General features: G+C 41.5%; 1 protein-coding gene across 11 annotated transcripts in view; it reads left to right on the plus strand.

The window, feature by feature from the left end:
• The window catches only part of SYNE2 (spectrin repeat containing nuclear envelope protein 2), a 330,018-nt gene that overhangs the window by 60,109 nt on the left and 245,679 nt on the right, over nt 1-24,230 (plus strand). For all 11 annotated transcript variants that reach the window (XM_032344453.1, XM_032344442.1, XM_032344445.1 and 8 more), the window contains exons 3-6: nt 20,721-20,782; nt 21,956-22,051; nt 22,149-22,226; nt 22,312-22,404. In XM_032344453.1, the coding sequence (XP_032200344.1) occupies nt 20,721-20,782; nt 21,956-22,051; nt 22,149-22,226; nt 22,312-22,404 (329 nt within the window). The remainder of the gene's footprint in view (nt 1-20,720; nt 20,783-21,955; nt 22,052-22,148; nt 22,227-22,311; nt 22,405-24,230) is intronic.

The raw sequence follows: 24,230 nt of genomic DNA on the forward strand, positions 1-24,230 counted from the left end.
CGAAGGCAGCAGCTCAACCGACTAAGCCACCCAGGCATCCCTCTGTGTATATATATTTTTAAAGATTTTATTTGTCAGAGAAAGAAAGCACAAGCAGGCAGAGTAGCGGTCAGAGGAAGGAGGAGAAGCAGGCTCCCCGCTGATCAAGGAGCCAGATGTGGGAATTGATCCCGGGACTCTGGTATCCTGACCTGAGCCGAAGGGAGCCACTTAACCGATTGAGCCACCCAGGTGTCCCTATAATTATATTTCCTGTTTTCTTCCCCCACTGCAGTGTGCTCCAAGACTTTTATGTCCCAGGCTCTAGCTTACACAGCACTCTTAGGCACATGATCTCATTCAGTCCTCAGAGATTTTTTGTCTTGGAGCTCCAGAGAAGGAAGCTGTGGCTTGGGAAGGTGGGATTACTCTCCCAGAGTCACACAGCTAGTGAGCCAGGCGAGCTGGGGTTTGACCTGAAGGGTAGTTTTCTTTCCACTGCACCACACCCCGTCACAGGTCAGCACATGTAGGCACATTTCGAAGAACAATTTGAAAAAGGAATTTCCTTAGTGCTCTCTTTGGAAAATCTGCCCAAGTCTTAACCTTATTCTAGTTAATCCATAGTAAACTTTTACATCCATCTTCAAGTAACATTAATTATCTCAGGTTCTTGGGTTGCTCAGAATCATTAGAAAGTTACTGAGAAATGAATGGTTTCTTTCTTTTCTTTCTTTTTTTTTTTTTTAAAGATTTTATTTATTTATTTGACAGAGAGAAATCACAAGTAGATGGAGAGGCAGGCAGAGAGAGAGAGAGAGGGAAGCAGGCTCCCTGCCGAGCAGAGAGCCGGATGCGGGACTCGATCCCAGGACCCTGAGATCATGACCCGAGCCGAAGGCAGCGGCTTAACCCACTGAGCCACCCAGGCGCCCCAATGAATGGTTTCTTATAAGCATGTTTTGAATTATATTACGTTAATACAGTCTGCTTTACAGTAAGAGATGAGTATGGGCTGTGTGGCGATGGGAATGTGATATACATTCACCACCAATGTGAATGATTTTTCTTCATGACCCATTTAGGGGAATGTGGTGCTGGATACATTGCTCTGTGGGGGGAGGGGTGGAAAGCCAGTGCTGGAATGTAGTCAGATTCACACCAGGTGAGTAGGGCTCCCTTTAGCCAGGTATACTCAGGATGTCAACCAGGAAGTTCCCATGACTATAGGATGATGGCTTAACTGTGAAATGAATAGATTTCTCAGGGTAAGTTCTGTACTAGTAATAGCAGGTTTATAATTCAGCCTGAATTGAAGAAAGAAGGAAAGAAAGGAAGGAAGAATAAAAGAAGGAGAGAGGAAAGGAGGGAAGAAGAAACCAATATATATTTCTAAAGGTAACTTTGGTTTCATAGCAGGATTTTTAGCTATTTGGACAAAAGATTGATAGACGATATTATGTCCCTTAGCTACTCCTGAATGTCAGACTGTTGGCAATAGTCTTAAAAGCATTTGGGTTTGTACACTCTGTTATGAGACTTGTAGTTCATGAAATTCACATGTGCTTAATGATCCTTGGAGTAATATGAGAAAACAGATTTTATGTAATATGAGCAGCTCAGGGTCACTGTTCCTAAGGAAGTTTTTTTCCTTCTAATTTCAGAACATTTTTTTAGAGACAGATAGAGAGACCTGTTTAACTTACAACGTCTACTTTACTTTAGCCAAACATATCTGCGATAAGACAATTATGCCATACCCTGACTTGGAATAATATACTCAAGAAAAAAATGAGGATGTCTGCATTGAAATGTAGTGAGTCATCGTTGATATGCTATGAAAACAGATTCCCGCGTGTGCAGGGCCTACAGTGAATCAGGCCCAGGAAATCAGGCAGTGCTTTGCTGAGATTCATAGAGCAGGACAACAAACAAGCAACTTTGTGTTTCTTTTTGTTCAACATTTGTGTGATCTTTGAGAAAATGTCGTTATGGAGGGTATGAAGGGATTTTGGAAGGCCCTTATTGTAGGGAGATATTTATGTTCTCAGTCTCTCCAGGAGCATTGCATTGAAATGTTTGGATTGTTAGGAAGGGAAAGAAATGGCAGTTGCTGGGGCGCCTGGGTGGCTCAGTGGATTAAGCCGCTGCCTTCAGCTCAGGTCATAATCTCAGGGTCCTGGGATCGAGCCCCGCATCAGGCTCTCTGCTCGGCAGGGAGCCTGCTTTCTCCTCTCTCTCTGCCTGCCTCTCTTCCTACTTGTGATCTCTCTCTGTCAAATAAATAAATAAAATCTTTAAAAAAAAAAAAGAAATGGCATTGCTGAATTTGAGCAGATTAATGTAAAAATGGAATTTATCTTAGTTGAGTGCCTTTTGTACTACTACATATGGTCCATGTTTTATTTTTTTAAGCTGATGGTGATGTTTATTTTTTCAATTTCTTCATTGATGGATGGTCTACATTTTATTTTATTTTTTTTTTTTTTATTTTTTTTTTTTTATTTTTTTTTTTTTTTAAAGATTTTATTTATTTATTCGACAGAGAGAGAGATCACAAGTAGGCAGAGAGAGAGAGGAGGAAGCAGGCTCCCTGCTGAGCAGAGAGCCCGATGTGGGACTCGATCCCAGGACCCTGAGATCATGACCTGAGCCGAAGGCAGCGGCTTAACCCACTGAGCCACCCAGGCGCCCTGGTCTACATTTTAAATAAAATAATATATGAAAGTTCAGGCTATGAAAATGATAAACAGCTGCTTTAAAAATGAGTTGCTTTACCAAAGTGTCCATTACAGAATTTCTTTAAATCTTTCCATTGGCTTTGTTATCTGGCAAAATAACAGGTGCTTCTTTTCCTTTTAGCCTGAGAAAATAGTAAATACATATTTTGTATGAAACACCTGTGCCGAGCTCTTCAGGTGGGGAAGGGTGTGTTGAGGGAACAGTTCCTTAGAGTATTAGATAGATAGGATTGTGGAAGCAGTAAGGGGTAAAGTTGGATGAGTATCACAGAGTTTTCAAGTTGAGAGGGACTTTCTTTGCCATTCAATTTAATTTGAGACCAAAGTAGAGATTTCTAGATTAAGATCCCTGATGGAGCGAAATTCAAACCCAAGAGGTTTGGGGATTTTTGCCTTTAGGCAGCAGGTAGCTACCAGGTCTAGAGAGTGAGAGTTGGAGGTCAAAGTTGTACTTCAGGAGAGCAGTCTGGCTTGGGAGTGTAGGAAGACTTGAAGCAGGTCAGAGAGTGGAGTTGGGGAAACCATTCTGGAAGGTTTGTAACCATCTGGGTGTTGGGTAACACTTGCCTGGATTAGAGGTAAGCCCTGAATGTGAAAGTAGGGACAGATGTGAAAACCGTCTGGATGGAAGACTCAGCAGGATTCTGGAACTACTGAATATGGGCTGCAATGTCTAGAAGCTGCGCTGCCTTGGGAGATAGCAGTAGTGGCTGTCATGTCCACATTTTTTTTTTCAAGATTTTATTTACTTATTTGACTGAGATCACAAGTAGGCAGAGGCAGGCAGAGAGAGGAGGAAGCAGGTTCCCCGCTGAGCAGAGAGCCCAATGTAGGGCTCGATCCCAGGACCCTGGGATCATGACCTGAGCCGAAAGCAGAGGCTTGAACCCACTGAGCCACCGAGGCACCCCTCTCGTCCACATTATTAATTCTCTTTCTGTTCAGTGTGTTCTCACTAAGTATTTAATAGCATCAAATAAGAAGGCCGTAGGGGATTGTTTTCTGTAGATGTGCTTAAAGTAAATTGTCATAGATAAAATATATGGCTTATAAAGAATCTCTTTTGAGAACTTCATGTCATGGAAAGAGAGAAAGCACGACACAGGTAGAGGACCCATTTAAAAGTCAAATTAGTAAGGAGTGAAATTGCCAGACTAGGCTGACTCACCGCGTGCTGTTATCCACAGCAGCTATGATGCTCTTGAACTGTTTTGGACACTTCCTTTATAGATTTCAGATTTCAGTTATTTCTTTAGAATCATTTTGTGGCCAGAAAAGGGTCTGAGAAATTCATGTGACAAGAGCAGACTGCTTTCAGCAATGAGCTAGGCCAGTGCTTTAGAAAAATAGCCCTTGAATACAGAATGTTATCATTAATCAGACAAAGAACTAAGAAGGAGTGTGTATCGATGACGTTTGCCACTGCACGAGGACTTAACTTTCATGCTCTTCTGCCAAAATTCTGGGGAATGGTTAGCCGTCCACGGGAACCTTGTATAAAACCACGTTCAGCCCAGTTCCTGTGTCATCTCAAACAATGCTCATCTGCTTGATTTAGTGTTTTCTTCAGATGATATATTTTAAAAGATTAAAAAACACTCTGTGCCTTCTGGATAGACATTACTTGGTAGGGCTTGATAGTGAAATGCAGATCGCTGTTGGTTAGGTTATTATTCTGTCGAAATTTATTCATTATTTACTGAGTATCCATCTAAGGGAGGCTTTCAATCTGTGTGATATTCTTAGACATTATTCATGTTCAGTGGCCTAGATAATAAGCACAATAATGTAATGTTTTAATTTTATTCGGTTGCTCAGTAAACACCGAGCGCCAGCCACATGCGGTAGGCTTGTTGTTAAGGGGACAAAGATGTGAATGGATTGAGCACCTTTAGGAAGCACGTGGCCCAGCTGGGCTTCCGCTTGTCGATATCCTGTGAAAGTCAGAAAATGAGCTGGGATGCAGAGTCAATCATTTTATATAACGAAGTCCTTCATGCTCCTAATTTTGGACCCAACATAAAATTCAACCAAAATAGGACTGAATATGCTATCTGAGGTATCTTTTCACATTTCAGGTGTAGGGGGGTGAAAAATGAACGTGTTTTCTAGGTAATATTATCTGCGAGGTGAGTTATCTATCCCTCTCACTGTAAAAATCAAGGATTTTCCTAAGAACTTCCCTGGAGTGAGTTGTCTTCTTCTGAACCTCTTGTGATGCCTTTTTAAGCTTGAGTTTCCTTTCCTCCTTAGACATCGCTTGCTTTAATAAGCTTCCTGAGTTCCTCCAAGTGTGTATTAGGTGCCCCGTGTAGGATGCTCCTGCATCTTTACTGCCAGTGACGTTTCTGACATATTTTAGGCTTTCAGTAGACAACTGTGTAATGAATAAATGAGCGGTCATTTCCAATATAAAAAAATACATAAAGCACCCTGAATTAGAAGAGTGGTTCAGTGTCCAGGAAAACCAGTGAGAGAGGATGGCAACATGGATCTCTAAGACATGAGGCAGTGATGTGTACTTATGGCATTTACAGGTGTATTGGTGGTTTACTGTTGTATTCCTGAGACAAATTCAGTTTACTTTATGACGGCAAGTGAATGAAACTGTGCATAGTCAGAGGAAGAAGAATGGGATTAATAAAAGGCTTCTGGGTGGAATTTCTACCCTTTTACAGCCAGGTCCCCAATTTGGAACTTTGATGGCATGTTGAAGGAAGAGTAAGGAGAGCGCATGCACTCTTAGGCAGTATTTCTGCTTCCCTAGCCGTTCCGAGTGCTCATTTATTGGGAGTGAAAGCAAATCATCTCTGGGGGCTTTTTTAGGGATTAGGAGATTGTTATACCCAGAGAAATTAATCAAATCATGGTTCTTCAGTGGCTATCAGGGCAGTACTGTCCCAACACAAAAGCTTCCAGAAAGTTCCTGATATCATAGTAGCTGATGATGTCATTTGCTGTCTTGGAAGATTACTTGCCTTGATACTGTAAAGCTTTATAATCTTAAAATGTTCCAATTATGTGGAGAATAAAATAGCTCTGCAAGCAGCAGTATTTGCACTGTATGGTCTCTTTAAGAGAGAAAAAAATTTTTTTCTCGGGTTGTATGTATACAGTTTTGGCTTCTGGGAACTTTGGTTTTGTTTTTGCGAGGAGTGTGGGGATAAGCTTACTTTATTCTGGGTCAGTTACATTTTGAAAACTAGGGCAAGATAAATCCAGGGTCATTTAGAGTCCTGTTAAAGTAGGTTAACAAAGATCTCATTCATTCCTTATAGAAATCAGAATCCTTTTTAATTAGCCCCATGGGAGATACAAGAGTTTTCTGAGCTTTTGTGTATGTGTGTGTTTCAGGAGGGAGTATAATTATTCAGAGCTTGAAGTAGTATATTAGGAAAAATAAAACTCAAAATAATTTCCCCTTGAAAATGGGAAAGTAAGAAGTCGATATAAGAGATTAGTTTATAACCATTTGGTGGGGCTAGCGTGTGATTTTACACTCTAAAAATTAGAGATTATTCTAAATGTGCTCTTCAAGAGATTACCTCCCCCTTCTGATTTCAGCGTTGGTGATTATAATTTCTCTGATGGCTGTGTTTTTCTAAAACATTCAGGGAATTTTTGATAAAAGGTAACTGCATTTATTATTTTCAATATATGTATGAGAACTGAAGGTTACTACCATCAGGTATTTTTAGAATCATTTAAAAATAGTACTTAAAAGGATAGGAAGGATTTATCAGAGAAATGAACTGTTTAAGGTTCTAAATGTGTGTATTTTTGGAGGAGAGACATGAGATTCTGGGTAAATAATCTCTTCTAGTCATTGACAGCCTGTGCGGTGATGCGTGTTGAATGAGCATCGAAAGAAAATGGCGGAAGAATGGCCACGCACGCTTGCTCTCTGCCCCCAGGCTGGAGCCGCACTCACTGGTCATGCCTTGGTCTTTTCCGTCTTTATTAAAACGGGTCTGCCAGTTGCATCAGCAGCTAAATGTTGTAAGATGAAAGGCACCTGGCTCAAATCAGAACACAAACAGCCTTTATCAAATTTGAATAACATTTAAGATTTTCCAAAACATTGTGATTGTTGGCCCTGTCTTTAGTGAAGTAGGCTTATTAATAGTGGGAACTAGTTAAGCAGTGTGTCTCTGTCTGCCTCAGTCTGAATGTTTATGTGGCAGAACTTCTAGCATGGTTTGATTTCTTGGGAACAAAAGGTTTCAAAAGGATAGGTGGATTCACACTTACTGATTCATCACACAGTCATGGTTTTTATGAGTACAGGTGACTGTGTTCATTGATACGTTCATGCCACATGTGTTTCCTGAGACCGTACTCTGTATCAGGCACTATTTTGGGTTAAGAGAATATTAAGATGAACAACTCCAACAAGCTTCATATGCCCATGGTGCTTGTATTTCAGTTATTAGAGAGACAATGAATAAATTAATGAGAAAAATATCAATGCCTGGCAAATGCTATGGGGAGGATTAGAAATGGGTTTATTTGATGATTTCCTGCTTTCTTTAGATCAAATGGTTAGTGAAGCTCTTTCAGGAGGAGACATTTAAGTAATGATTATAACACAAAGGAGCTGCCAAGCAAAGAAGAAGGGAAGAGTGTTTCAGGGTGAAGCAGTTCTAAAGGAAAAGCTCAATGAAAGAAACAAACTTGGTGAATTCATGGAGCCTGGTGAGATGGTTTGGAGAACAAGGCAAGACAGAGCTGGATCAGGCCGGGATTCGTCAGCCCTAAGGGAAGGTGTATGAATGGGAAACCACTGGATGGTTTAGTTAGGGGAGTAACATGATCTGATTTACATTTTCCAAAATATCTGGCTGCTGGGTGGAGAGGGGATTCATCTGAGTGATAGGGGGGGAAGCGTAAAGCCAGTTTAGATGCTTTTGTTGTCCAGGTGAACTACCAAAGTAGTTTGGATAGTAGTAGGGTGATAAGGATGGGATAAAGAATCATGGATTCTTTTTTTTTTTTCTTTTTAAGGATACTTGTGAATGTTGAGATGTATGGAGTGGGTAGTAAGAGAGATCAAGGATAACTTCTAAATTTTTGCTTTGAGCAATTGAGTAGTTGATTATGTAATTTATTGCTATGAGGAAGACTGATAGACAAGTTTTGGGAAGATTAAGAGTTTGTTTTTGCTATGATAGATATGAGATGCTCATTTGCTATGCAAATGGACACGTCAAGTAGACAGATGTGAGGATCCAGAGTCCTAGGGAAGGGTATAGATTTGGGAGCCATCAGTATGTGGCTGGTATATTCGCAGTTAAAACCATGGTGTGGTCTGACCATTTGGATCTTTCAGTGTTTCGAGGTCAAGCAGAAGAGGAAGAAAAGCAAGGGACACTGAGAAGGAGTAGCTAAGGCCAAAGGAGGAAAACCAGGCTAGTGTGATGACATGGAAACCTCTAGATGAAGATATTTCTAGAACCAGGGAGTGGTGCCTGCATGGCTCAGTTGTCTGCCTTTGGCTCAGGTCATGATCTCAGGGTCCTGGGATCGAGTCTGCTTTTCCCTCTCCTTCTGCCCGCCCCCCTTGCTCTTGCTTGCTGGCTCACTCTCAAATAAAGAAATGAGATCTTCAAAATAAAAAAAGGAGGTAATTCAACCACATTGACGAGAAATGGCCAGTGGATTGGGCTCATAGAATTAGTTGGTGGCTCTAACAGGGTTAGCCATACTCCAGTGGTGGAGATGGAGGCCTGACTGCAGTGGGTGGGAGAGAGAAAGGCGGTGAGGAAGTAGAGACAATGATTTAACCAACACTTTGAAGAAATTTTGCTGTGAAGGGGAGCAGAGATATCATACTCGTTGAAGAGAAACATAGGACTTTTTAAGGTAAGAGATACTACTCCATTATTTGTTATGCTTTTTCTAAGTATAGGTTAATCTATCCTCAGATCCCAATTCATTTATTTGTCCATTCATCATTTGACAAGTGCTTTTGAACAACTCTGGTGTATAAGACACTGTGGTGAACACGCGGGATGACACAGAATGTGCTGTCCTACGATGTTTCTTCTGATTACAGAGAGACAGCAAGTGCATAGACTATTATGGGATGATATGGGTGTGCTCCGGGAGAGAGAAGACATGGTACTCTGGAAGTACAGAGTAGGGGCACCCACCAGTCTTGAGGTCAGGGATGGCTTCCCAGGGCAAGTGGTTTCTAAGTTTTAGACCTAAATGATGTTAGCACATGAACAGGGTGGAGATGAGGCAAGTGCCCCAGATAGTGGTAGCAGCCTAGTAAAGGCAGAAGGGGGCTGAACATGGCACATTCAAGGAAATGGATGCTCAGTGAGACCAAGGAGTGCATTTTGAAGGAGAAAGTGAACAGAGGAAGTTGTAAAAGGTCATGGGAATATATAGGGGTTTGAGTTATTTCCGGAGACCAAGAAAGAAGAAGTGATCGAAAGATTGTGAGTGGAGACATATTCAGAACTGGTTTTAGAAATCATGGGGATGCATTGTGGGGTGTGGTCTTATGGGAGGGAATGTGGAGACAGAATGACCAGCGGAAGTCTGTTAGGGCGGGTCAGCTGAGAGATAATGGTGTCCTGATCTAGGAGGTGCCCACCACGTTGGAGAGAGATAGGTATCGAGAGATACCTTGGGCTTTACATTCTTTAAATTATTAAGTTTTACCTTAATTTATCTTAATTTTAGGTTTATTTGGGTAATCATTAGATCTTTTTGATTGACTGGGTATGGGAGAGGGAGGTGAGGGAAGTATTAAAGATGATTCAGGTTTATTCTTGGGCAGAAGAGTAGATCATGGAAGCATTCGCTGAAAAAAAAAATCCTGGGCGCCTGGGTGGCTCAGTGGGTTAAGCCTCTGCCTTTGGCTCAGGTCATTGTCTCAGGGTCAAGCCCACATTGGGCTCTCTGCTTCCCTTCCTCTCTCTGCCTGCCTCTCTGCCTACTTGTGATCTCTCTCTCTGTCAAATAAATAAATAATATCTTAAAAAAAAAAAAATCCTGAAGAACACCTTTGGTGAGGGAGGGAGTCGGTTAGAGATGACGACTCCCTTCTGGCAACGTTGACTTTGAAGTGTCTGTGGAATAACTAAGTGGGGATACCCATGAAACTCAAGAGAAGCAGACACCTGGGCTGACAATAAAGATTTGAAAGTCATAAGTATGTAAACAGTAATTCGTTCCTATGGAGTAGATGAAAATATCTCGAAAAAGAGAACATTATAGAGATAGAAGAAGCAAAACAAGGTATAGCAAAGTCTGAGAAAGGGGTATCACTAGAAGTAGGAAGGATAATCATGGAAACCAATGAAGGAGAACATTTCAAGAAGAAGGGGGTAGTAAGCAGTATTGGAAGTTTCAAGCTACCTAGCATGTTCTGAGAAATACCCACGGGGTTGAGCAATGAGAATATTACAGGTAGCCTCACTGAGAATCAGATGGAGTAGTTGGGGTTGAAGCTAGTTTTCTCTTGGTGAGTTGAAAAGTACATCATAGGTAAGGATGTGAAGATAGGAAGTGTACACAATACTTTGAAGAAGTTTGGGTTTAATGTAGGGGAGAGATAGGTGCTAAGCTGGAGGGGCCATGGAGGCGACATTTCAGCTGAGTTTTAATTATGATGAAAAAACCATGGATTTTGGTATCAGTCAGATCTGGATATGAAAGTCCTACCAGATGTGAGATCTACAGCACAGTATATAGGACACAGGGCACTTTTAGTAAGTGTTTATTGAATGAGTGATTAAAAATCCTTCATCTTCTGGGAGCTACCATTTTCTCATTTCTCACAAAATGCCTGCCTGGCCACTTCATTGGAAGTGTTTAATGAAATGATGTCATTGTTCCTAACTCTGAATTCCTCCTTACTCCTGGACACAAGTTGGTTCAGCAAGCCTTCTGAGCCCCTTCAAGTGTGTCTTAGGATACCTATATATTATCACAGATTTGTATTGAGTTACATTATATTATAATATATATTATTTCATCCCTATTTTTGCTAAGCCTTTCCTGTTCCCTTGTGTTGTCTCAGGAATAAATCACATGTGTAAATCAGTCCAGTTACAGGGGTGTTTCTCAGAGTGAGCTGTGTGATTTCCTTGAATTGGAGACTCTGGGAGTTGGGACCTAGAACTCTGAACTCCATCACTGACCCTCAGTAATTTGCTGGCATTCAAATTGTAAGAACCCTAGATCTGTGATCATAGCACAGATCACTTCAGTGTGGTCTGGTTCTTTTGTTCTCAGAAGTCAGGGCTCAGGCTCACACGTCATGATTCTCAAAAGAAAAGCACTCAGTTTTATATAGTAGATGAAAGGTAGTAAGGAGTAAGAAATACGTGTTGAAAGAAATGGAATTGTTTCTTTGGTTTATCCATTCCACAAATACCTGTTGAGCAACTCAGATGAGTCAGAAGAGGGTGAGAAAGAGACGAGCAAATAGCACCCCAAATTCTAGGCATTTTATCTGTGTTCTGGGCTCATTTGCATGTGCTAGAAATACAAGGTTTGCTTATGCAGAGAGAGCCAGGAGCTATGTTCCAGGGAGGCTGGAAACAAAAGCCTCAGTGTGAGAATCTCAGGTGTTTCACGGGGTGTGGTTCGCTCCTGTGGCAACACGAAGAGGCTGGATGCCACATGCTAAGGCCCAAAGTAGAAACCATTTGTTGTATGTTGTATATTTCCCCAATAAATTCAGTATTTAAAATCTCTACATTGGGAGGGGCGCCTGGGTGGCTCAGTGGGTTAAGCCGCTGCCTTTGGCTCAGGTCATGATCTCATGGTCCTGGGATCGAATCCCGCATCGGGCTCTCTGCTCAGCAGGGAGTCTGCTTCCTCCTCTCTCTCTCTCTGCCTGCCTCTATGCTTACTTGTGATCTCTCTCTGTCAAATAAATAAATAAAATCTTAAAAAATAAAAATAAAAATAAAAATAAAAATAAAAAAAATCTCTACATTGGGGAAAAATAGCCACAAAACCCCATTCCCTTCTCCCCCAGCCATTTAACTATTCATTCAACAAACATTTTCTGAATTCCTATCACATGTGGTAGTGCTTCAGGCAAAAGCAGGAGCAAAAACAGACCTAGGCTCTCAGGGAGTCAGTAGGGTAATGAGAAGGCCCATCTTAATCAAGTAGGCTCCCAGATATTATCTCATTTTTTTTTTTTTGGAAAAGGGGAAGGAGGTTAGATCTATTGGCTGACGCAGAGAATGGATTGAAGGGAGCGGAGCAGACCTGGTTGGCTGTGGGAGGAGCGGGGAGGAGCAGGCCCTGTCTGATGGCAGTTGGGGAGGGAGGGCTAGGGGAGCGCAGGGGTGCCTAGTGGCGTAGGAAGGAAGTGTACCTGGGAGCAAATTTGGCCCGATATGTGGTAGGCTGTACTCGGGGATGAAGTTTGGTGGCGTTAAATATGTGAGGTGGAAACACTGGGGAGGGCAGGTGAGGGGCGGGGGAGGGGAGGAGGGTGTGGCGTGAGTCCTGGAATGCGGAGTCTGATGGGTGAGTGCTGCTTTTGCGGTAGTGCCGACACAGATTCTCCAGGGGAAAGATATTGACCTAAAAGAGTGTTGGGGGGTGCTTGGGTAGCTCAGTGGATTAAGTGTCTGACTCTTGGTTTCAGTTCAGGTCATGGTCTCATGGGTAGTGGTGGCGGGCTCCACGCCCAGCAGGGAGTCTGCTCTAGATTCTGCACCTCCCTCTACTCTCTCTCTTTCAAACAAATAAATCTTAAAAAAAAAAAAAGATTTTATTGATTTATTTGACAGAGAGAGAAATCATAAGTAAGCAGAGCAGCAGGTGGGGGTGGGGGTGGGGGAAGCCGACTCCCTGCTGAGCAGAGAGCCCAATGTGGGACTCAATCCCAGGACCCTGAGACCATGACTTGAGCTGAAAGCAGAGGCTTTAACCCACTGAGCCACCCAGGCGCCCCTGAAATAAATAAATCTAAAAAAAGTGTTGAGATTGAGATACGGTTGCATGCTGTGCTTATGAGTTTTGTTAGCCAGGTGTTACCTTCTAAACTCAGCTCTTCTCATTTATCAGCGGAATCTCTGTCTTGGTATGATTTATTTTTCTTGCTGGCTTTTTTGTTTGCTCATGGTTGGTTGCAAGAAATGTGTAGTCCCCCTGCTTTTTCTGTTAGTTAATAGCTTCCCCTTTTGTAGTTCAGTAACACACCTTTTCCTGTTTATTCTTCAAATATTTTAGGCTTTTCTTATTTTGATTGTACATGCCTATGTGGTTTTATTCCCTTTGTTTCTTCATTTATTTCTGTTTGTTGTCATCTCCTGTGAGAAACAAAGAGGTGACCTTCTTATTTTAAGTTCCCTTTCTGTTCGCTAACAGCTTGATTAAGATTCTTTGAGATGACTTTTGGGGCAAATGGCTAACCGGTGTCACATTATTTTTTGGATTTAGTTAGCCTTACCATTTCTGTCCCAGTGGGACAATGAGTTGGCATTGTTGTTTTAAGGAATGACAACAGGGTCTCATTATAGCACCTGCCCTTTTGTTCAAGGCATTTTATTCATCAGAGAAAGAAATTGTCCAGGGGTTATAAAAGCAATGACCAGGACAAAACATAGGCCTAGTAACTGTTGTCAGTAAATTATTCTTCTCCACAGTAAGATGGTTTGATCTTAATACTCTTAATACTTAATAAGTCTTTCAGTTGGCAAATATTTGAGTACTATTTTTTTTTTCAAGATTTTATTTATTTGACACAGAGAGAGATCACAAGTAGGCAGGGAGGCAGACAGAGAGAGAGGAGGAAAAAGGCTCCCCACTGAGCAGCGAGCCCGATGCAGGGCTTGATCCCAGGACCCTGAGATCATGACCTGAGCCGAAGGCAGAGGCTTAACCCACTGAGCCACCCAGGTGCCCCACTGAGTACTTTAAAAAAAAATTTTTTTTTTAATTTTTTTATTTGACAGAGAGAGAGACAGCGAGAGAGGGAACACAAGCAAGGGGAGTGGGAGAGAGAGAAGCAGACTTCCTACTGAACAGGGAGCCCCATGCGGTGCTCAAACCCAAGACCCTGGGACCATGACCTGAGCCCAAGGAAGACTACTTAACAACTGAGCCACCCAGGTGCCCCTTACTGAGTCCTTCTTATCTACAAGGCACTGTGCTAAGGGGAAGCAAAACCATAAAAGCATCAGTGTTTAACTTTAAAGTTCATACATTGAGTAGGAGAGGAACCATATGTCCTTATGTGGCTGTAGTGTATAAGCGGCAAGTAGTAATTATAAGGTAGAAGTAGGCTGTTGGGCCATACACAGAGCTGTCCTTTAATAATAAAAATACAGATAGAAGGTCACCTGGCTGGCTCAGTTGGTAGACCATGTGACTCTGTATCTCAGGGTTGTAAGTTCAAACCTTCAGTATAGAAATTACTTAAAAATCTTTAAAAAAAATACAGATAGAATAGGAGTAAACATACTATGTTACAGCTTGCTTTTTCTCAATTAAGAATATATCCATATCAGTACATATGTATCTATTTTGTTCTTTTTATTGGCCAGATATTTTTTCTTACTTTCTGGTAATTTGGAAGGGTTATGATCTCCTTTTGAAATATTTCTTATAGCATAGCAGATGCTTTTTAACTTAAAGAAGTTAAGTTAAATCTCTGCTTTTTGAATTATCAACTTAAGAAATGAAGCTATCATGTATATTCATTTAATTTACGTATACATACATTCATTCAACAAATATTGACTGAGGCACTCCTACTATTCTAAACCTAGTGACCCAGTGACCAACCTAAACAAATCCTTGCCCCTTTAGAATTTATGTTCTTTATATTTAATGTGTCTAGAAGGATGCACAGGAAACTTAATTAATGTTGTTTTCTGGGAAGGGAAAATGGGAGGTTTGAGGGAATTAAGACTAACTTTTAATTTTGAGTACTGCTTGGAAAATGTTTTATGAGTATTATATATCACTTTAATAACAATAAGAAAAAAATGCAGTAAATTGCTGTGGAAGATTAGAACTAGTAGAGATTATATCTATTTCTTGTTCGGAAGAGGGGGGCATTTGAATATAGTATGTCTTATTTTAACAGATGTCCATTGAATGCCCAACGTGTACTTTGTGCTGGGTGCTGAGTTTTTATAAGTGGGAGGTGGGGAGGATTGACCGTTCCAGAGGATACAGGGCATGGCAATGAAGAAAAGAGTGAAACTTTGTTTGAGTGAAACTTAACTGGGGAATTATGGATTTCCAGTTTGCTGAAAAAGTAGAATAAGTGTCGAGAAGTCATGGGAGATGAGTCAGGAAAATTAGACTGGAGGCAAACTATGAATGACCTAGAATGTTAGGCTGAGAATTTAAAATTTATTCACTAAGGAATGAAGGAATGATCAAAAGATTTTAATGAGGAGAATGACGGAGGAGAATGACAGATCAAACGAGTGAATCTGGAGCCAAGTGCAGTAAGTCTGTTAGCAATAAACCAATAATAGAAAGAGAAAAAGAAATCCCTGGATAGAAGGAGATTGCAAACCTTCCTCAGGGAACTCATGCAGGAGAGGACATTCTCGGATAAGACACATTGTAATAACGCATTGCTCGGTGTTTAAGTGGAAACGTGTACTATGGATTCTGAGGTGTAACTGCTTTTGAACTTCCTACTCCCGGGGAGGACTGCTGGAGTCAACACTTCAATTAATTAACTAATTAATTAATTATTTGGGGGGAGAGTCAACATTTTAAATTAACTATCATGTGAAGCTCCCTAGCCTTGTAGTTTTCTTGGGAACCTTATAGTGAATTTAAAATCCATACTTCTTAACTGAGCTGAACTCAATTAGTTTTCATTTAAGGTGCCTTCCAGCTAAGGAAGTCTATGTGTTGCCAGCTCACAAAAGGCAGATTGAATAAGAACAAACTCAGGGATTAAATGTATTTTTATGGTAATGACGTCTAGAGAAAACCTTTGCCTACTCTGTCTTGCTTCTCAAATTCAGTCAGATATTTTCCAAGAATGATAGTCACGGATATCAGCATGGGCCTGAATAAAATTCACTACATTTTTCTACGTTATCCATATTTCTTTTTTGCCTTAAAAATCAGGATGGAGAATTTCTCATTCTCAATTCCTTGGCGTTTTACAGAGAAATCCATCATTTGACTAGATTTTACTATTCTTTTTAATTCTTTTACTTTTTAAAATCCCTAACAGCTGCTGATTCTATTCTCTACATGCCATTTTGAGAAGTGTTTTACTATTTTATCAGAAACTTACCCCAGAAATTACAAAATAAAATCTGGCAGTTGGAAAAAAAAAAAAATCTCACCCACTCAAATTAAGTTGCTTTATAAAGCAGTTGGTTCTCAATTATTTTTTTTCCCAATGGGTCAGCCTTTGAAAGGAACAAATGGTTACTTATCCTGCCATAGGGTGAGCTGTTTGGCTCTGGCTCCTGTTGAATTAATAGTGCTTTTCAGGGATAAGACAGTATGAAAATGTGAGAAAAGTGTGTCAAGGGACAAATAAAATGGCGCGTACTAAACCATTTAATTCAGCTGTTGCAAAGGTGTTTTAATTGTACTTGGGACGTCTTTGTTTGCCATTCAGCAAAGGGTCCTTGTTGCATTTGAAGGGTTCTGATTTCTAGGATGACGAGTTGTTCTCTAAATGTGCACAATGAGTTTGTTAAAAGCCATGAAGTTTCTTTTCTAAATCCTTTTCTGAAGATTTCACTTGGGCTTTGTTTTCTTTGCTAAACTGGAGAGTACCGGTGGGGATTTGTTTTGGCGGCTTCTCTTTTTGTCCCCCACCCTGGTTTCCATTAGATTTTATCAAATTAGGACAGGAATCACGTAGGGGTTTTCTCTGGAAAAGTTTTGATTGTTTTCAGTTTCTGTCCCTATCTGGACTGGATTAGGTGCACCCAGTTTGAACAATCCACTTAGAGAGAGCCCTGGTATCCCTGCCTCTTTCACAGCCTAGGGAAGTTCATTTCTGTTTGCCCAGTACCAAGACCCTTTCTGTGTAACATCGCACGAAAATGAAATGATCCCTCATATTACCTGGAAATAGTTCAGACGACTGCGGTTTCCAGGTGGATGCGGAACACTAAAACTCCCCGGGCACAGGCACGCAAAAGTCTTTTAGTACTCAGTTTTGTGCCAGTGGTTCACCCTTTCCAAGATGATTTTACCCACCTTCCACAGAGACTACCCCCCTTCTCCCCCATGTAACTCTCCTAAAGTGCACTTTTCTCTCCTGGACCTAGCAGCATTACTGATTTGTTCCTTTTTCACACTTTATCACCTAGAAAGAAAAGTCTCCCTTGGTCCCTTAGGGACAAGAAGAGTCATCTTTGGTTTTTGTTTGTTTGTTTGTTTTGGTTTGGATTTGGATTTCTGCTTTATTGTTATAATAATAGGTAGGTCCCTCCCCGCTTTTATCCGCGGCCTTGATTAATGTACATTGTGTGCTGGTAACTGGATCCTGGGATCATCAAAACTACTCTCTAGTTTTTTTCTGTTGAGAAGCAAAATTAACCTTCAATTTTTGTTTTAATGTTTCAATATATGCTTAAAAATATTGTTGAATCATCTACTGATACTAGGAGAAAAAGCAATGAAGACATATCTCAAAGATTCTAGAAGAGGTCGTAACATTTTGAACTATAGGACAAAATTGTGCTTCTTTGTAATTCTTTTGTTTACATAAAACAAATAACTTTCAAAAGCTTATGGCTTGCCAGAACTCCGTTCAGTTCAGTTAACAATTATTGAGTATCCTGTACTGTGTAAATTACTGGGCTATAACTAATTTAAGCTGGTAATACAGGAAAATGAAGTCGATTTAAAAAGATAAGAAAAAAAATCCAATGAGGCCAAGTGCATCTTTAATCTCTAATTAGCCAGGATTATAAATACCGGAAAATAACATTTACTGATTCTCTTTAGTTCCTTAATCTGTACTCCCATCAGATTAAAAAATTTTTAAGAACTCCAATTAGATGTCCTACCAACACTTTCAGTCTGTTAAAACCGTCTTAGCTAGAGATGAATAAAGAAGAGTGGAAAATGTATTAGAAGGTAGATCAGACAACTAAAAAAAAAAAAAAAAAAAGAATATAAACACATAAAGGTAGATTTGGCTGGTTTAGTATAGTAAATAAAACATAACATAATAATCAGTGAAATTATCATTTACTAATTTTAATTTAATTATAATTTAGTTTTATTATTCATTTCAATCAATTTAATGTTACTAATTAACTATTATTATTATTCTTTTAGCAAATTTTTTTTAGAGTCTATTCTGGGCCAGGTTCTTCTAGGCACTCAGAATAGATCACAGACAAAACAGCTTTATCTGTGTGTGGGTTAATTTCTTTGGGAGAACAGCAAGACATGGAATGATAAACACACAACATCTATAGCTTACGTAGATGTTAAAAGGTGGTAAGTGCTGTAGGAAAAAATAGAGCAAGCAAAGGGAAGCAGGAGTAGAGATATTACAACTTTCAATAGGATGGGAATTAGGCTTGTGGGGAAATCTGTAATAAGATCATTCCTGGGAGAAAGCACAGTTAGGGCAAAGCCCTAACATGGGAATATTTCTGGGGAGTTTGAGAAAAACAGGGAGGCCAGAGTGGCTGGAGTGGAATGAGCCAGGGGCATGAGAAAAGGGAGTGGGTGTCAACCTCGTAGCCATCTTAAGGAGTGAGGTAAGGAGCCCTCGGAGGATTGTGAGCAGAGGAGTTTCCTGGTCTGAGTTAACATTTTAGCAACGTCACTCTGGCTGCTGCTTGAGAACAGTATGTTGAAGACAAGGCTGGAAGGAGGGAGACCTGTTAGGGATCTAGGGCAGTAATGCGGGTGGGGGTGGCGAGAAGTGGTCATATCCTGAATATATTCTGGAGGGGAACGGAAGAGGATTTCCCAAGGCATTGGCTGTGAAGTATGAGCGAAAGAGAGAAGCCAGCTTGTGATGTAGGAGAAAAAGCAAGAGTGTAGGGTCCAGAAAGGTGAAGGCTGAGAATCGACCATTGGTTCTAGTCAAAGATAGGTGGGTGCGGGGTGGGGAGGGGGAGCAGGGGTGGTTCGTGGTGACCTTGATGAGGGAGCAGCTGGAAAAGGGTGGGAGGAAAACTATCAGTGAGAGCGAAGGACAGTGCAAAGCAGGCAGAATCCATGACTTGGGGTTGCCGATGGACGCCAAAGATTGTTGGAATGGGGACACTCAAGGGAAAGAACAGAAAAGCTCGGGGCTGTTGTTCAGAGATGCACAAAATCGAGACTGTGAGGAGTTGCACTTACCAGTAATGATCAGGTGTGGGGTAGGACTATGACAGCCAGTGGTGGAAGCAGAGCAGAAGACAAGTTTATTGGAGAAGGAGAGTAAAACAGAGGGACCAGGAGGTTGGGGGCTTCATTAATATGTATGTTGAAATCGCCAAGAATTAGGAGTTGTACTGGGGAGAGGATATTGGAGAAGGAACTAAACTGTTTGAGAAATCACGAGGAATGGACAGAGGCCTGTAGATGACTCTAACAATGGGTCTGTCTGATGACTCGTCTGATGGTGACGTGGGGACAAAGAGTGGAGAATGATCTGGAAGTAGCTGCAAGGAGCAAAGCCCCCAAGGTCCAAGGGGCTTACATAAGAGAGAGCCAGCACTCGAGCGGGCCAGTTTTCAGGAAGGGCAGAGAGGCCTGGTGGAGAGGGTTTGGACACGAGATTTTGTGGATGGTGTACCATGGGCTCATCACCGGCAGAAGGGGTTCAGGAGTTAAGGACAAGGTGGGAGGTGAGAAAAACGGAGGCATGTGTGGAGTCTTACTTAACTTAGAGTGAGAGAACAAAGGGGAGCCTGAGAGCCCGGGGTGTGCCTGTGCTTGTGTGTGTGTGTGCGCGTGTGCGTGTGCGTGCTGGGATGAGACCTGCTGACCTCCAGGTAGATGGTGGTGACAAGGCTGTGAGCGCTGGGTGCAGGGAGGGTGGGTATCTGTCCTCACCTGGGGGCCCAGCCACTTAAGAACATGTCGGGAGATGGAAACTCCGCCCCGGTGTGCAGAGCTGACCTGGCTGCTGAGGACTGTAGGAGGCCGGTGGGGAGCTTGGTGCGGCGGTGGGGCCTGCCCCGCCCTGGCGAGGAGGGGGAGACATACCTAGAGTGTTCAGATCTTCTCCCCTTGACTCCTGTCCTGTTAATGAGAGTAAAGACGGCCACTTCTTTTTTTTTTTTTTTTTTTTAAAGATTTTTTACTTATTTATTTGAGAGAGAAACAGTGAGAGAGAGCATGAGCGAGGAGAAGGTCAGAGAGCGAAGCAGACTCCCCATGGAGCTGGGAGCCTGATGCGGGACTCCGGGATCATGACCTGAGCCGAAGGCAGTCGTCCAACCAACTGAGCCACCCAGGCGTCCCAAGACGGCCACTTCTCAAGTGAACCATTAACAGCCTCTGGAGGCCAGAGCTTATTACCTTATTCCACGAGGAAACTGCTGTCCCACAGCTACTTGGTAACAGAGGCAGGATTCGAGCCCGGAGAGCTCGGACTCTAATTGGAGCTCATTTACTGTTCAGTCCAGTGGCAACATAGCCTCCAGGAGAAATCCTGCAAGTGTCCAGACTAAACTGCCCACAACTTTATGAGCCTTTCCAAACGTCTTCGGATGTTCTGGGGTTTGTCTTCACGTCATGTGGCTTTTGCTTTTGGGTGCGGAGGTCTTCTCTCTCCTCTTCGTTCCTCAGACCACACTGCCAAGACCACATGAAGATGTAGTGCTTTTGTCAGTAAACACTATTAAAAGCCACTGTGTCTTAGCTAGCTGGCAGTGATCAAAAATACCTCCTGTCAACACGCTGTTTCCGAAGCAGTCTGGAGATTTACACCAAGTCCTAGAAAGCTGGAGGGGTTGTGGACTAGGCACACATCCCCAGAGGGGTAGACCTTTGAAGCTCTGATACATTGAAAAGGTTTCTGAGGCTTCTCATTTTGTAACTGTCATTGTCCCTTTTCAACAGCGCAACAGGAGGACACTCAGAAGAAAACCTTTACCTGCTGGATCAACTCACAGTTGGCAAAGGTGAGGGAAAAAAGAGCAAATAAAGCTACAGATATATTTAAGTTACTCCTCCTTCCCTCCCTTTGGGTCCCCAAAATGGCAGGGCTGAAAGAATGTGCTGAAATCACCTTGATCGTGTTTAGATGTGTTCGTTATTCACCCCCCAGCAGGAAAAAGAGACACTTTTGTTAAGGGTATGGGAGACAGTGCTATAAAAATATTGAAAGCAACAATCGCTTTTTAAAATCCAGTATAATAATAATAATAACAAAAAAACGATTCATACGTATGGAGTGTTGTATGTTAAAAACACCGTCCTAAGCTCTTCTAAATGGCGTCAACTTGCGTCACATTTACGGGACCTTACAACATCCCCATAAGTGTTATTCCGGTTTAAAAAAAACAAGGAAACGAAGACACAAAGAAGTTATGTGACTTGCCCAAGGTCACAGCACTTGTAAGTGATAGCGCTGGGATGCAAACCCAGGCAGTCTGGGTCCAGAGACCTTGATCTTTTTCTTTTGTTTGTTTTAAAATTTTTATTTATTTGAGAGAGAGAAAAAGAGAGGGAGAGAGCAAGCACAAGTGGCGGGTAGTGGCAGAGGGAGAGAGGGAAGCAGGCTCCCTGCTGAGCAGAGAGCCCAATGCAAGGCTCCATCCCAGGACCCTGAGATCATGACCTGAGCCAAAGGCAGCAGCTTAACCCACGGAGCTACCCAGGTGCCCCCAGGTGCCTTGATCTTAATCACTGTGTCATCCTGTCTCTCCGTGACTCCAAGTGCCTGGAATAATGTGGATACAAAATGAGTGAGCCTCCCCTCCCAGGCTACCCATCCCTGACCAATGCCCTTCTAGAAAGGGTAAATTTGTAAACAGATTACTCCAGAAATGTAGTCTGCTCCCCAAATGGGTCACTACCAGCTGATTTTTGAAGGCCTTTCAGGCGGCCTCCATGCACAGGTTTTATGCCCCCACTGAAAGCAGCGGGAGTGTTGTGTTACTGGAAATTTACCACGAGATAAATTAAGTTCGCTATTTCTCTTATCGTGCTTTGACATAGAACGTGGTGTGTTCTAAAATCACTACCGGATTTTAGCTTTTGTGAAAGCCACAAAGCCCATTTATGGGATTCTTGAAGGTATTATGTTTTCGGACCAACATTTGAATGAGTATTTTTCTTGTGACCTTTTGTAGCACACTCCCCCCTCGGTGGTGTCAGACCTGTTTGCAGACGTTAAAAAGGGGCACGTTCTCCTGGACCTGCTGGAGGTGCTCTCCGGACAACAGTTGGTAAGCTTTTAAAGTGACATTATAAAACCTTGTGTTGATTTACACATGTTTCCCCCCCTCCCCCATATTTCTAATATATTTCACTTGAATCCCGTAGCCTCGAGACAAAGGATCTAATACATTCCAGTGTAGAATCAATATAGAGCACGCCCTGACATTCCTAAAAGACCGATCAGTGAGTATGAATCTGATCTGAAGATGGACTGGAGAAATTAACGCTGTGAAATGTGTTCTTTTAACCTGTGTTTCTTCTTTTCCAGATCAAGCTAATAAATATTCATGTTACTGATATTATAGATGGAAACCCATCCATTATTCTTGGCCTAATTTGGACAATTATACTGCACTTTCATGTAAGTAGTTTGATGACGTGCAAGTTATTTCTGTTCTAATTACTGCAGTATGAAATAAGGGTATTGCAGTAAGATTCAGTCCTGAGTTTTTTCCAGAAACAGGACACTCCAGAAATCTTGACAGCTAGACCTTGGCCATTTATGTTATTTTGCAGTTGAAAATTGAATGCTGAATTACGGTATCTTAAATTATCCATGATATCAGCACCAGTCTGAACAGAACCTGCCGTGATAAAATTTTGCTTATTTTTGTTTACTTACTGTGGCAGAAGATAGTAGAAAGCTGGAGTAAATTTGTTTTTTTTTTTTTTTTAAGATTTTTATTTATTTATTTGAAAGATAGAGATCACAAGTAGGCAGAGAGGCAGGCAGAGAGAGAGAGGGAGAGAGCTGAGCAGAGAGCCTGACTCGATCTCAGGACCCTGGGATCATGACCTGAGCTGAAGGCAAAGGCTTTAACCCACTGAGCCACCCAGATGCCCTTTCTGGAGTAAATTTTTTTTTTTTTTTTTAAGATTTATTTATTTATTTGACAGACAGAGATCACAAGTAGGCAGAGAGGCAGACAGAGAGAGAGGAGGAAGCAGGCTCCCCGCTAAGCAGAGAGCCTGACTCGGGGCTCCATCCCAGGACCCTGAGATCATGACCTGAGCCAAAGGTAGAGGCCTTAACCCACTGAGCCACCCAGGTACCCCTGGAGTAAATTTTTAAATCCACTAAACTTCATAGAATCTCCTAGTTTTGAGGACTCTTGTTCAGTCCAATAATCTTATAACATCTAGTCATGTCCCAAGACTGACTCATAGATTAATTTCATTCCATAAATACATTTGAACACCTATGTGCTAGCTTTTGTGCTAGGACACCAAGAAAACAGCAAAAACAGTTGTAGCCCTGACTCCATGGTACTTGTGACTGAAAGTATATTCTTCCAGTCCCGGGATTCTGAGTTAGTGCAAGTTTTCTGCAGCTACCTAAAAAAGTTGCATGTTCTATGTCTCCATATTTACTTTGAAAATAAAAAAATTATGTGGGAAACAAATGATTATTTTATAAAAACTAGAAAATAACATAACTAATTTGTATAAAATTTAAAACGTAAAATAAGACTATATATGATTTATGGATAGTACATTTGAAGTTAAAGTAGAATAATAGTTGTGAGGATGACGAAAACCAAATTTATAATTGTGGGGTTTTTTCCTCTGAAAAAGGAAGGAAATGGAATTGCAGAGGGAAAGACAGAAGGCTTAAACTGTATACATGTTTCATTTCTCTCTTTTTTTAAAAATTTTATTTATTTATTTGACAGATAAAGATCACAAGTAGGCAGAGAGGCAGGCAGAGAGAGAGAGAGAGAGGAGGAAGCAGGCTCCCTGCTTAGCAGAGAACCCGATGTGGGACTCGATCCCAGGACCCTGGGATCATGACTTGAGCTGAAGGCAGAGGCTTAACCCACTGAGCCACCAGGCGCCCAGTGTTTCATTTCTTTAAAAAAATATGAACCAAATATGGTAAAATGTAAAATTGGACAATATATAGACATTTGTTATATTTTTTTCCCCATACTTTCTGGGGTATTTAAAATATAATTAAAATTTCAATATAGATAATAAAAACCAAGTAGAATCATCTGTAATTCTACCGCTCACTGATAACCACCAAATAATTTGGGGTATAGACTTCATGATACCTACAGCAGGAATGAATGTATATATTTATCTAAATATGTATATCTTGAATGGTCATGCTATCCAAACTCTTTTCAACCTGTTCTAATGAACATCTTTCTGAATTCATACATAGTTTTTCATGGAGGCATGATG

This window comes from Mustela erminea, chromosome 5 (genome assembly GCF_009829155.1).
Source record: "Mustela erminea isolate mMusErm1 chromosome 5, mMusErm1.Pri, whole genome shotgun sequence".
Taxonomy (NCBI): Eukaryota; Metazoa; Chordata; class Mammalia; order Carnivora; family Mustelidae; genus Mustela; species Mustela erminea.